General features: G+C 41.1%; 1 protein-coding gene across 14 annotated transcripts in view; it reads left to right on the forward strand.

The window, feature by feature from the left end:
* The window catches only part of tns1b (tensin 1b), a 220,959-nt gene that overhangs the window by 153,731 nt on the left and 55,088 nt on the right, over positions 1-12,140 (forward strand). For all 14 annotated transcript variants that reach the window (XM_083922296.1, XM_083922289.1, XM_083922299.1 and 11 more), the window contains 7 exons: positions 3,605-3,776; positions 5,302-5,352; positions 5,506-5,628; positions 7,831-7,895; positions 8,767-8,850; positions 10,540-10,652; positions 10,740-10,800. In XM_083922296.1, the coding sequence (XP_083778422.1) occupies positions 3,605-3,776; positions 5,302-5,352; positions 5,506-5,628; positions 7,831-7,895; positions 8,767-8,850; positions 10,540-10,652; positions 10,740-10,800 (669 nt within the window). The remainder of the gene's footprint in view (positions 1-3,604; positions 3,777-5,301; positions 5,353-5,505; positions 5,629-7,830; positions 7,896-8,766; positions 8,851-10,539; positions 10,653-10,739; positions 10,801-12,140) is intronic.

A 12,140-nucleotide genomic window follows, 5' to 3' on the forward strand; every position in this document is an offset into this window, starting at 1 on the left:
AGACATTAAAACGTCTTTTTTAACCACAAATACTGCTCAAAATAACAGCAAACCTCTGCAGCAGCATGAGAAGAGTCCCTACACAGAAAACAAAGCACCAATGGACTCCTTCCATTTTGGATTTAATTTGGTAATCCACTTGAATTGACTTTATTACGAGAGGTAACGGGACCATTTGTAGGGACTTTATGAAACAATATTTACTCTTGTTACAGGACATACCATATAAGTACAGCTTCTTTCTAGCTGTCGGACACATGTACAATATTCACTCTATACAATAAATACAGCAATACATCGATAACCAGGGTCAGACCGGAGTAATCTGAATCCATATTCATCCCTTCTTTTGTCAGTTCAGACCAAGCCAGTCAACACAGGTTAGTCCCTGGTCAATACGACCTGGGTCTCAAAGCGGGTTGGGTTATATTTCTCTACGGTTTTGTCACTACTTGATACAAACTTTGCACATATTCATTCATATTCAAATCCATTGTTAACACAAAAGCAAAGATTAGTGCAGCTAGTATCGGTATTTGGATTGGAGTTAATCATAAATGAATAGCATATGGTGTTTGTGCAGGAGCATTTAGTCTATTCTATGTTAATAAACTTTACTTATAAAGATGATCAAAAAGTTCCAAGTACTGAGTTTAATTTAGACTCATTGACCCTTGAGATCGTGAGAAACCGTAGGTGTTCACATCAGGAAGTATGGGGTCAAGGAGGCCTCGGTATTTGAAATAGAAGAGACAGAAGTCCTGGTTGTTCACTTTTATTACTCAGAAATATCTGGCCAGATGTTTTACAGCCTAATGTCTCAAGTTTCTTGATAATACATTCCTAGTTCACAGTTGATGTCTGTCCAAATGCACCAGTGAGATCACTGTGGCGCTGAAATTGAGCATTTGGAGATAAAGCCTCATTCTTTAAACACAATGTGCAGAAAAAGAGCAATCACTCATCTCTGCAGCTGATGAGAAGCAGGTTGGTGCTCGGCCGGTCAACGCGTGCTGGAATAAGACCAAACCACAGGTCTATACTGGCCCTGACTGCGCCCAGAGGCCAAAGACATACATATGCAGAGGCAGAGAGGGGAACAGAGGAGAAAAAGAAAGACAAATAAATATGGAAAAAGGGAAGAAAGTATGAGAGGGATATGCAGGTAAAAAAAATAACAAAAACAATAAAATCACACTAAAAGAAAGATCAAAAATGTCAAAGTAAGATGTTTTTTGCGATACATGAGAGATAACAGGTGTAACATATAAGGTTCCCCTCTTTCACTGGTGATGAATAATTTCCAGTAAGCAAGTTGTGAGTGGGTCCAGATGTAGAGCAAAGAACAGGCTACAGTACTTGTATAGTAAACGTGAAGAGCTCTTCTCTCCCAGACTTATGAGCAATTTCCTCAGGGACTACTCACAGCTGACAAATGTGGGAAATATGCTGCAGTCGAGGCCCCAAGAGTCCAGACGCCTCTCCCTAAGCTTCTTCATCTCACTGTCCCCGTTCTCTGTCGGCATTTGGAAATAGACAAGTTCTAAAAAACACAAGATCAGCTCCGGTACCTAAAGAAAGAGTTAAATTAACGCACAATGTTTTTTTTCTAACAGGCTGCTTGCTTTCGCTGTATATTGACATTTATTCATCGAACCTGCAGCAAGAAAGCAAATGAATGTATTCCCCAAAATTATATTTTATAATGTTAAAACTATTCCTTTTAGCGAGCCATTTTGTCATAGCTAAAATTTCTCCGTAGCATAATGGTTGAGGCAAATCAAGAAGATAACGAGATAATGATCTGACTTTCAGACAATGAAATTATTTGGCAACACAACATTGGACAGTGTTGTCTCCTCAAAACTGGGTTTCCATACACCGAAATTGTATTCTCACATGTACCTAACTATGCCTGTCTTTGATGTATAACAAATACGGTTCTAATTAAAGTCTGCAAGAAAACCTGTAGGTAGGAGGTCAGGGTGGATGTTCATGTCCTGTATGAAACCGAAAGTCAAATACTTAACCCACATAGCGTACTTAACTTTCATACCTAACTTGATTACGTAACAAACACACTTATTTAACATGAACAATGATATTTTTCCAAACCTCACAACATCCACCACGAGTTTAAAAAAACGACCATTTGAGCCAGTCGCTGGGAAAATGCCATTTCCCCCCTCAGCACTCTCATTTCTGACCTGATATGACTCCAGACAAACCTGACACCAGTGGCACATTTTGTTTGGTCTGTGAAGTGCACATCTTCTGTAATCCTTGGTATGCTGTAATATTTTTATTATCTGGCTTGTTCAATCAATTACTTCTCTGTGTGTTTTTTGCTCTCAAAGTCTAACAACACAATGTAGAGGGGAGATCGTATTCTTCTGGAGGTTAGTGAACCCCCTCTGGGATTAAATGATGTCAGTGTAGATATATGAAAAATATGTGGCCTGTTGCCTTTTCCATATTAGGATATTTGTCTCTTGTAATTTGCTGCATTGAGGACATTCACGATTTTAAGCGTTACCCAGCTTAAAGATGAAGTAAGCAGCCACATTTTAGCGCTTTAGCTCCAGATCAGTAAGTGTTTGGATATGGAATGATAGTGGTTGAAGTACAGAACGTATGTAGCAATATGATGCGTCTTGTGAAACAGTGGTTCTGTATTAAATCACTGGAATGAATCATGTGACAGTGAACCAGATGATCCATAAGATTTTTGATGGTTGTTTACTTGATATGATAAATATGTAGCTTGAACTAACCTTAACTGGAATATGACTTGAATTGTTTTGTTCTAGCATTCCTAGTGGATTTGTAAATACCAGGGTCACATATTCCCTAGCCCAATGGTCACATTAAGGAGACTTTGGAAAGGTTTTTATGTTGTTTAACCTATGTCAAATAAGTAAGTAAAGTATGTTTCCCTAGGTCAATATGTTGAAATCAAATACAGTTTATAGCCTACCTATGTACCTCAATACCCCCTCAAATTTGTTAGGAAGACTTTTTCCTGACTTTAGACATCAATATCTCCACAGTGGAGACAGATGGCAAATTATGGTAAAAAACAGATTTTTACCATCATTTGCCATTTGAACTGTGAATATAGTCCTAAGCTGTCCCTTGCAGTGTAGATTTATATTAAGAGACACACATGCCCAGAGAACATAGGATCATGGGGGATGATCCCGGCACAACTACAGTATGTCATGACAGGTGTATTGCTCAGGACCCAAGTGTGGATTGTAAAGTTGTTTGGATGAGCAGTTCTTGGTCAAGCAATCATCCTGTTCCCACAGGCACATTTTAGGCTAGTTCAATACAAACAGTGAAGGCATCAACAAACTTACTTTAGGCCTTTTGGCCTCTCTTGTCCTGGGTATGCCATGGTCACGCACTGGCTGATCTGATTAACACAGGCACATGTGCTGCATTACTTCTGAGTAATAAATTCCAATCTACCTTTTCCAGTCCAGCAGTTCACCTTAGTTTAGTATTTTTTCGCAGTGGGGCCATTGATATGAAAGATTGCTGTTTGACTCATCACAATAACCCACACTGAAGATTAAACGCTTCTCTGTTTCTCTGACAGGAGTGTGAGTCTGCTGCAGGCCCTGGACGAGAGCTACGAGCTAGACCTGATCTACATCACGGAGAGAATCATCTCCGTCTCCTTCCCCAGCAGTGTGGAGGAGCAGAGCTATGCTGCCAACCTGCAGGAGGTCGCCTCCATGCTGCGCTCCAAACACGGCCACAACTACCTGGTACAGTTTTCCTGCCTACATCTGGATGACTCTCTCAGTACAGTTAACTTTCGTAAACAGATGGAGCAAATAGTCTTAGTTCAGGCATGAACACAAAGACAGTGAGCGGATCAGCCGATCATCAGCTGATCTCTCACACAACAGAGCTGTTATGTATGATTGTATCTCTGTACACCTCAGTACATCCAGGTTGCTATCTGGTGTTCACTGGCCAGTGGGTGCTACCACAGTCAAGCTGAAACTCCTCACCTAAAACCACAGCCCTCCCCTACAGTATATGTGATGTGATTCAAGCCATTGCTTCTGCTATCCAACATTAAGTACTTTGTTTCTTTTTTTGTACTTTAACAGTGGATAATTTTTCTGTAGTTTTAGTTATTTGAGTCTCAACGCCTCCGGTGTTTGTGCGCAAAACAATGTTATTTATATAAATAGTGAAAAGGAAATCGCCAACATGTACCACTGTGTCACGCCCTTAGTACGGCCGGAATTGACCATTCTCTAAACTCCTACTCCAAGTGGTGATTGTCCAATAATTGCCTAGTAACCGTAACTGGGCACAGCTGGTTGGTCACCCTTTGGATTTCTCCACATTTATAGGTGTCTCTAGTAAGAGTCTCAGTAAAGCCGGTTTCACATAGTAACCCTGGACAATGTCAGGAAGATCAGTTCTGAGCATAGTCTAGAGTTGCCCTTCTACAAGTGTTGCACACAACAGGAGATTGTCCGGGTGAGTTCCGTTCTCTTCTACTGGAATGCTTGGTTTAGGGTAGGGGTGGTGCCTGGGTAGAGCGTGCAGGAGGGAGTAAAGATGCTGATTTCACTGCAGTCACGTAGTCACCAGTCGTAGTTCAGACATTGACAACAGAGTCGTGCTGTTCCTTGAATTTATCAGATTTTGACATACTAGACAGAAGGTTCAGAATCTCATCGTCTCTCTGGTTCGACATTTGCATCGCAGCCTTTGTGTAAATCACCCTTCTTATTCACCACCAGAGGATTGTTTTCTTCCGGTTTGGGTGCGTACACCAGCAGGAGCTCCATCAACACACGCGCCCTGTATGCACTTGAGATGAGTGGCTGTATTTACACATGGGCTCAGGCGAAGGTGATCTAGGAGGGTAAACAACGTTTGATGTAACATCCAACTGTTTCCGACATTTTTGTCCTCACATACAGCTCCTCTGGGTAACGTCTAGATCATTTCAGGTTAGCAGTGCGTGTGAAAGGGGCTTAAAGGGGTTTGTAGAGTTGAAAAAATAAAAGAACAAAAGTTTGAGGACAGTGTGTTTATCTGCTCTAATATCGCTAATGTTAGCATGTCCAGCTAGTTTGTTAATAGAGAAGTAACCTAGCATTTCTATACCACCTTAGTAAAGCTGGCAGAGGATAACCTTAAGAGTAATGAATGGTCATTGATCAAAAATCAAAATATAATATATAAATGATAAATAATAGCAATCTTTCTTCTCTGTCAATTTACCAAGATTTGTAATAATGGTGTTTACTTTTACTTCCTCCGTAGCTCTTCAACCTCAGTGAAAAGCGTTATGACATCAGCCAACTTAACCCAAAGGTAAACCTCCCCTCCTCTCCTCTCCTCTCTACTCCTCTCTACTCCTCTCCTTTCCTCCTCCTCTCCTCTCCTCCTCTCCTGTCCTCTTCTGTCCTCTCCTCTCCTCTCCTCTCCATGTATTCAGTCCAAACAACAATCTCTCTCCTCTCCCAGGTGTTGGACTTTGGCTGGCCTGATCACCATGCTCCAGCCCTGGACAAAATCTGCAGCATCTGCAAGGCCATGGACACCTGGCTGAGTGCGGACAGCCACAACGTGGTGGTCATACACAACAAGGTAAGGCCACAGTAGGAGAGCAGAGGACAATGATGTGAGAATGGTATCTGTAGACAGTAGAGGGTGCTCTCAGGCTCTTCTCAGGACCCCACTTCCCTAGGCTGCCTCTTTTTTGTGTGTTTGTGTGTGTAAAGCCATTCTCCCTGAGTGAAACGCTGACAGTCAGAATGGAGTGTTTGTGCGTGAGAGTGTGTCTCTTTGTGCGCTTGTTTGGGTTGGGTTATGCTGGACGAAGGTTAGGAAAACACAAATTAGGGAGGTGAGGAAAGCCACTCATCATGGCTTCTTAGGTTTATTTACCCTTATACTTGTAACAATATCATAAAAACTGAATTGACCAATGCTTGCCTAAACTTACTTGCATCACATTATACTCTTGTGGCAAACCACACTTGTTTGGCTCCTCAGTATGCCAACACAAACCATAAAAAGTATATCCAAATGCAACTACTAGACCGAGGTCCTGAATGTAATACCTAATCATTTTCACATTAACCCAACCGTGTTTCTGATTGTGTCTTGCAACATAAGAGTTAACCCTGGGATCTGTGCCTCATTCCAGGATCATCCCTCAGGGAGGTTACAAACAAACAAAAGTCGGCTGCCATAACAACTGGTGTAATTTGACTGCCAGTTGAGTAATGCTGGTCATGAGTGTGAGTGTAGGATTGTAAGTTGTGGTGGTCACTAAGGAAGCAAACCGTGTTGCGTTTACATATATCAACAAATCATTTCCACTGGGCTCCCCGCTGTTTAAACAGCCACGATATTTATAATGTGGAACACACTTATCCTCCACAGTGACCCTTGTTTTAAAGATGGATGGATATGTATAATGAATGCAGTCTGAGACTGGTTTGTTGCCATAGTAGCACGTGCTTGGACTGTGGCTCAGTGAACTACCCATTAAATGCCCAGCCACTATTTTTTACTATATGAATAACAGGTATAGAAACATATTTAATTGAAACTTTTTATGACTGAAATTTATATTGCTAATGTAAGCAAATCTATAAAGGGGTACTATTTAGCTTGTAGCTATGGTGAGTTTGGAGACTTTACCGACATGTTGTTTACTTTCTTCTGTTAGTACGACATACGCTTTGTTGATCTGATTGGTGGATTTGGCCTGTATGTTGGTGATAGACAGATGGTTTATCCAATCAGCAACCAGTATTTCCGCCCCTTCCCAAAAGATCTCCAAATGAGAGTTCCCAGATGGAAGAGCAAATGCGAACCAATCCTTCTTGCGGAGTCAGGTTATCCATTCTTGGATTATGTAATCATTTTGAGAAAATGTAATAAAATAAACACTTAACCTGATTGAAAATGTAATAAATCCCACTAATGTAATAACCTGACCAATAATGACACTTCATCCCTCGCTTGTGTAACCTTCTTCTGATTAATCTGATCTAAGATCCATTCTGGTCTAATGAGCCATCCTTGCACAATACCAATGAGCATGGGTGTGTGTGAGTTCATTTCCCATCGACAGGAATTTAAGTTTAATGTATCTTTGCCTGTTAACAGCATACCATCTATTGTAAATTTCTAATTGTACAAAAGGCCTAGAGTTTCACACATCAAATCAGTGTCATATATCATTGTTTTGTGTAGGCATGACATGACACCAGCAGTATTATAAATGTTCTATTCTTGCACACTTTACATTTCTGAGGAAAACACAACTATACTTTTGAAATTATTACATTATCCATCAAAATTATTATCAGAAATATTTCAGTTTCGAATCAGTTTTGAAATGTATTACTTTATGGGTAAGGAGAGTGTGTAGAGAGTACAGCAACAACATGGTATTGTCATGAACATTAACATTACAGTTCGCCCTTTTGATCCCCAACCCACCCCCTCATTGAATGACATTACTTAGCAATGCATACTTGAAATAGAATAATAATAAATAAATACAATTACAAAAATAGTAATAAATTAAACGAACAAAATATTTAAATTAAATGAATGAGCTAACACCTATAAGTAGTAAAAGAGAAGTGGTATTAAAAATAAGCCAATTTTGCATTTAAAACACCACAATAAAACTACCCCATTAACCCCTTAAAAGAAAATTCTATATTATAAAGATGTGGTAAAAAATGCTTCGGGACACCATCATGACTTGGAAGATAAATCTGTAGTTATCTCTTGATTGATTGATTTGATTTGATTGTCTTTTTTCAGGGCAACCGGGGCAGAACTGGAGTGGTGGTGGCAGCCTACATGCATTACAGCAACATATCTGCCAGGTAGGTCTTTATCCCAACTATACCTGCAGAGGGGGGAGTTGCAGTAGGGTGAGACATGAGGAGGAACAGTTAGAAGAAAAACTAGATAAGCCAATATTGTTCATCACAAGACTCAAGCCCACAGTGGAAGAACAGACAGAGATGTGATGAACAGAAGAAGGAGGGGTGGAACATGAGGCTGGGGAACAGCACTTTGAGACCGTATTTGATATAATAATTCTGAGCATAAAGCAATGACTTAGACGCCGAATCATAAGACTGGAATTACAAGTGCCTGATTTTTCTTTATTTTTATTGGAGATTAGTCCAAATAGAATGACATTCTGTTACAAAAAGCAATTAACAATCAGAGGAGCGCATGACTTGGTGTTGTCTCTCAAAGAACACACACTCTTTTTCAACTAATTATCTCTCAAATTCATTTTGAATTTGAAAAGTTTTACCAGAACATGAACACACTGTGATACTTTCATGTGGGAATTGCAATAAGATGCTTTAGTGTGTTCTGTGTGATGGAGGTTATGCTGAATTTGCTGTTAGACATGAACACTGAGGCCACTTTTGTCCACAAGATGTGTTCTGGACTCACTTAACAGGAAATAATATGAACATCAGTACTAAGATTTATCATATATATTTCTAATAAGAATGACCTTAGTATTGCTTCTCCTGATTGTGCTTTTTCCTGTCCAAGTCATGGTGTGCAGACAGATGTCTAATATGGCATGACCAAGCTTACTGTGACAAGGCTGCACGCACACATTCACATTATACACATAACATGAAGTACATATACATTGCAAATACTGGAGTTGAAATAAAAGTACCTTAAAGTGAAGTGTACTCACCTGAATTTTCTGTTTCAATGCAGTGCTGACCAGGCTCTGGACAGGTTTGCCATGAAGCGCTTCTATGAAGACAAAGTGCTTCCTGTGGGCCAGCCCTCTCAGAAAAGGTCAGCCATCCATTACTTGTTGTTTATAGAATGAGTTAGACCCCAGAGTGAACTGCCTCACAAAGAAACCCTTGTCTATCGACGAGCTAAAATACTTTAAGGTTGCATTAATTGATTTTAACGGCCACCTGGGAGACATCAGAACACGCTTAAAGTCTGCCTCTACTCAAAAATGTGTTTTTCTTCGGTTTATGGCCTCTTAGATATCTGACATTGACTTTAGTGACTTGTATCTGAGCAAAGTTTTTCACATTCCTCTCCTGCAGTAGGAGATGTCCGTGCACTTCCCTGAAATTTGAGAACGCATCTTGGGAAAGCTATAGTACGTACGTCACTAATCCAAAAGCCAATCACTATCCAATGTGGGAAACACTATTTGACGTGGAAACAACTACGACACACATCGACATTGACAAATAAACGTGAACCCTCCAGCTCAGAGCTGACTGTTAGTACAGAGAGAAAACACACTGCCATCGTAGCTGTCAGACACAGACAGTTACAGGCTAACAAGCTAACAAACAACAGAAACTAATAAAAGATGCTTACTATACTTACCACTTCTGATACGTCTGCTCGTTGGCGATTTTAGGTGCACAACAGGTTCACACAGAGACACGTTTTACTGTAAATGCACAGCTTTTGTATCATTTTGGCCGATCACCCCCCCGGAGCCTGTGTTATCGTAGCATGAAAATGATATCTTTTGAAACCGGGTCCCAGAGTGGGAAGATTTGAAAACGCCCCCCATGGCATTGTCGTCTGGACGGCAAAACCGCATACTTACATACTGTTAAACGATGCTGTCATCGCCACACCTCTGACCTCTAACCCAGATGCTGCTGCTGTGTGAGAGGAGAGAGACGGACCCATAGACTGTATACTGAACTATACTTTCAGCAACATGCATGTGAAGGAATTAGGCCAACCACATATTTCTCCCTTTTCCCTGATAGTCTGAATAAGTCACTAAATTTATCGCTAGTCGCTTTTTATAAATAAAGTTGCTAAGAAGGTGCGATTAGTAAATAAAATCTAGTGAGAAAGTGGCACCTGTGAGTGCTTTGGTACAGGGAAGGGGCTCACAGCAGCACCCTCTGTTTGTTGAGGACACTAACTACAGAGTGATTTGGTAAGAATCTCTCCTGTGTTTGTATTATTCCAGCGTCTCCCTGTGTCTTCCTCTCTGTTGTTGTTGTATTTCTATGGCAGTTACAGCGCCAAATCCAGGCCTTGCATGTGTGCGTTTTTAGTCGGTTTCACTGGTTTTCATGTGGATGCAGAAATTTCTTGAGTCGAGGCCGTGTGGACGGAAAACTTTTTAAGAATGATGGAGGAAAAAAGGTCATTTTCGATCGTGTGGACGTACCCTTAGTTGCAGATCGCTAATGTTTGCCACATGGGCGGGCAGTGTCCGTCCATGCACCTGCGGTTCTCTGCCAGTAACACCCACCATACCACAAGTCAGTGATCTGCCTAATGGCCCTAATACGGCCTTGTACATTCAGAATAGATAGAGACACTCATTGTTGTTACTGGAGCCAAAGCCTGTGTCTCTTTGTTGTGATGAACACATGATTATACCTCAATCACTCTGTTATCAAACATGAGGATTCATGTTACAGTTTGAAAGAAGCGAGCTGAGCATCATGTTCACGCCTTCTTTTTCTCTACCTTGGCGTCTCTCAGGTATGTGGAGTACTTCAGCGGCTTACTCTCCGGACACATCAAGATCAACAACAAACCCCTGTTCCTTCATCATGTCATCATGCACGGCATCCCCAACTTTGAATCTAAAGGAGGTGAGTTTCACACATGTGCACTGACATGTAAGTCTTTTCACACACATTGTTTATTTTTTTTAAAACTTTTTAAAAATTGTGCTCCAGGTTGTCGTCCTTTTCTCAAAATCTACCAGGCCATGCAGCCCGTGTACACATCTGGGATCTAGTAAGTCTTAAAACATACTCACACTCAAATGCTTTTACAAGATTCCAGGGATAGCAAGCACGTAATGGCTCAATAATAAAAACCCTGATTTTCCTTTATAGCCTCTCGCTTAACTCCCCTGTCCCCCAATATCCACATACACCATCACTCTTGCCAGTTTACACTCTGTGCTTGCCTCACATTGTATTTAGCCAGCCTCCCCAGCTGCAGGCTCTTGTTTCTCTACTTTAGATCCCGCAATCACTCCTTGTGTTATTTGTCACTGGAGAGCCAATGAAACAGGCAGACAGGCATTTGTGTGGACGCCTGCAGGGTTTTCCTGCCAGAGGACCTCATTGGTTCCCAGGGCCAGACAGAAAATAATGGATGTTATGATTTTTTTTTTGTTGTTGTTGCGTTTTAGGAAGAGGGGAGGTTAGAGGAGAAGATAGGAGGGGAGAGCTGTACCGCCCCCAGAGTGTAGAGGCAGACATGGATTATTACATCTTAGTAAACAGTAAAAATGAACTTGTTCCAGTCTGGAAAAAGCATACATGCAAAGGTCAGGTCGGGCAGTTTTTATTCCTAAAGGTGCAATTTGTACATGACTGTATGGTTATGAAAAACATGATAGAAACTTGCTTTTCTACTCTGTGACGAGAGCAGGTGGATGGCTCATTTAGCAGCTGGGTCCAGTGCAGTGGGTGCAGTGCTCAGTCCCCAATAAACACACTGCCACTGGCATCACATTAACGTACATCCCTACATCACTACAGCAAACTTCACAGAGAACCGTGAGAGCAAAACGAGCATCACAAATCTGTTTTAACTGAATATCCTCTGCTGAGAGAGAGAGAGAGAGAGAGAGAGAGAGAGAGAGAGAGAGAGAGAGAGAGAGAGAGAGAGAGAGAGAGAGAGAGAGAGAGAGAGAGAGAGAGAGAGAGAGAGAGAGAGAGAGAGAGAGAGAGGACTGACAAAGAAGTGCAAAATATCGTGAGGGCCATTATCGTGGCCTAAATGTACGGAATTATGTATGTAAAGTTAAGTAAATTACATAAACAAGTCACCGTTGACAGTGGTCTCCTGTTAGAAACTCTGGTGTTAGTTTTGCCCATCCATCCACCCCGGCCTCCTACCTACACACACTTTTAATTAGATAGGTATTTGTGACAAAGACAAACGGCCAGGACAAAATATGCTTTCCTTAAAACCTAATTGAGAATGCTATGAGAATTTAGGAGACAGAGCTGCCTTACACATACACATTTGATCCATTGTTACTATGAAAATATTTCTAAGTGCAGCTTTTAACAGTCTGATCCCCATGTCCAGCCTTTTTCTCATTTTCCCATTCCTTGCCG

Source organism: Echiichthys vipera (genome assembly GCF_963691815.1).
Source record: "Echiichthys vipera genome assembly, chromosome: 10".
Lineage (NCBI taxonomy): Eukaryota > Metazoa > Chordata > Actinopteri > Perciformes > Trachinidae > Echiichthys > Echiichthys vipera.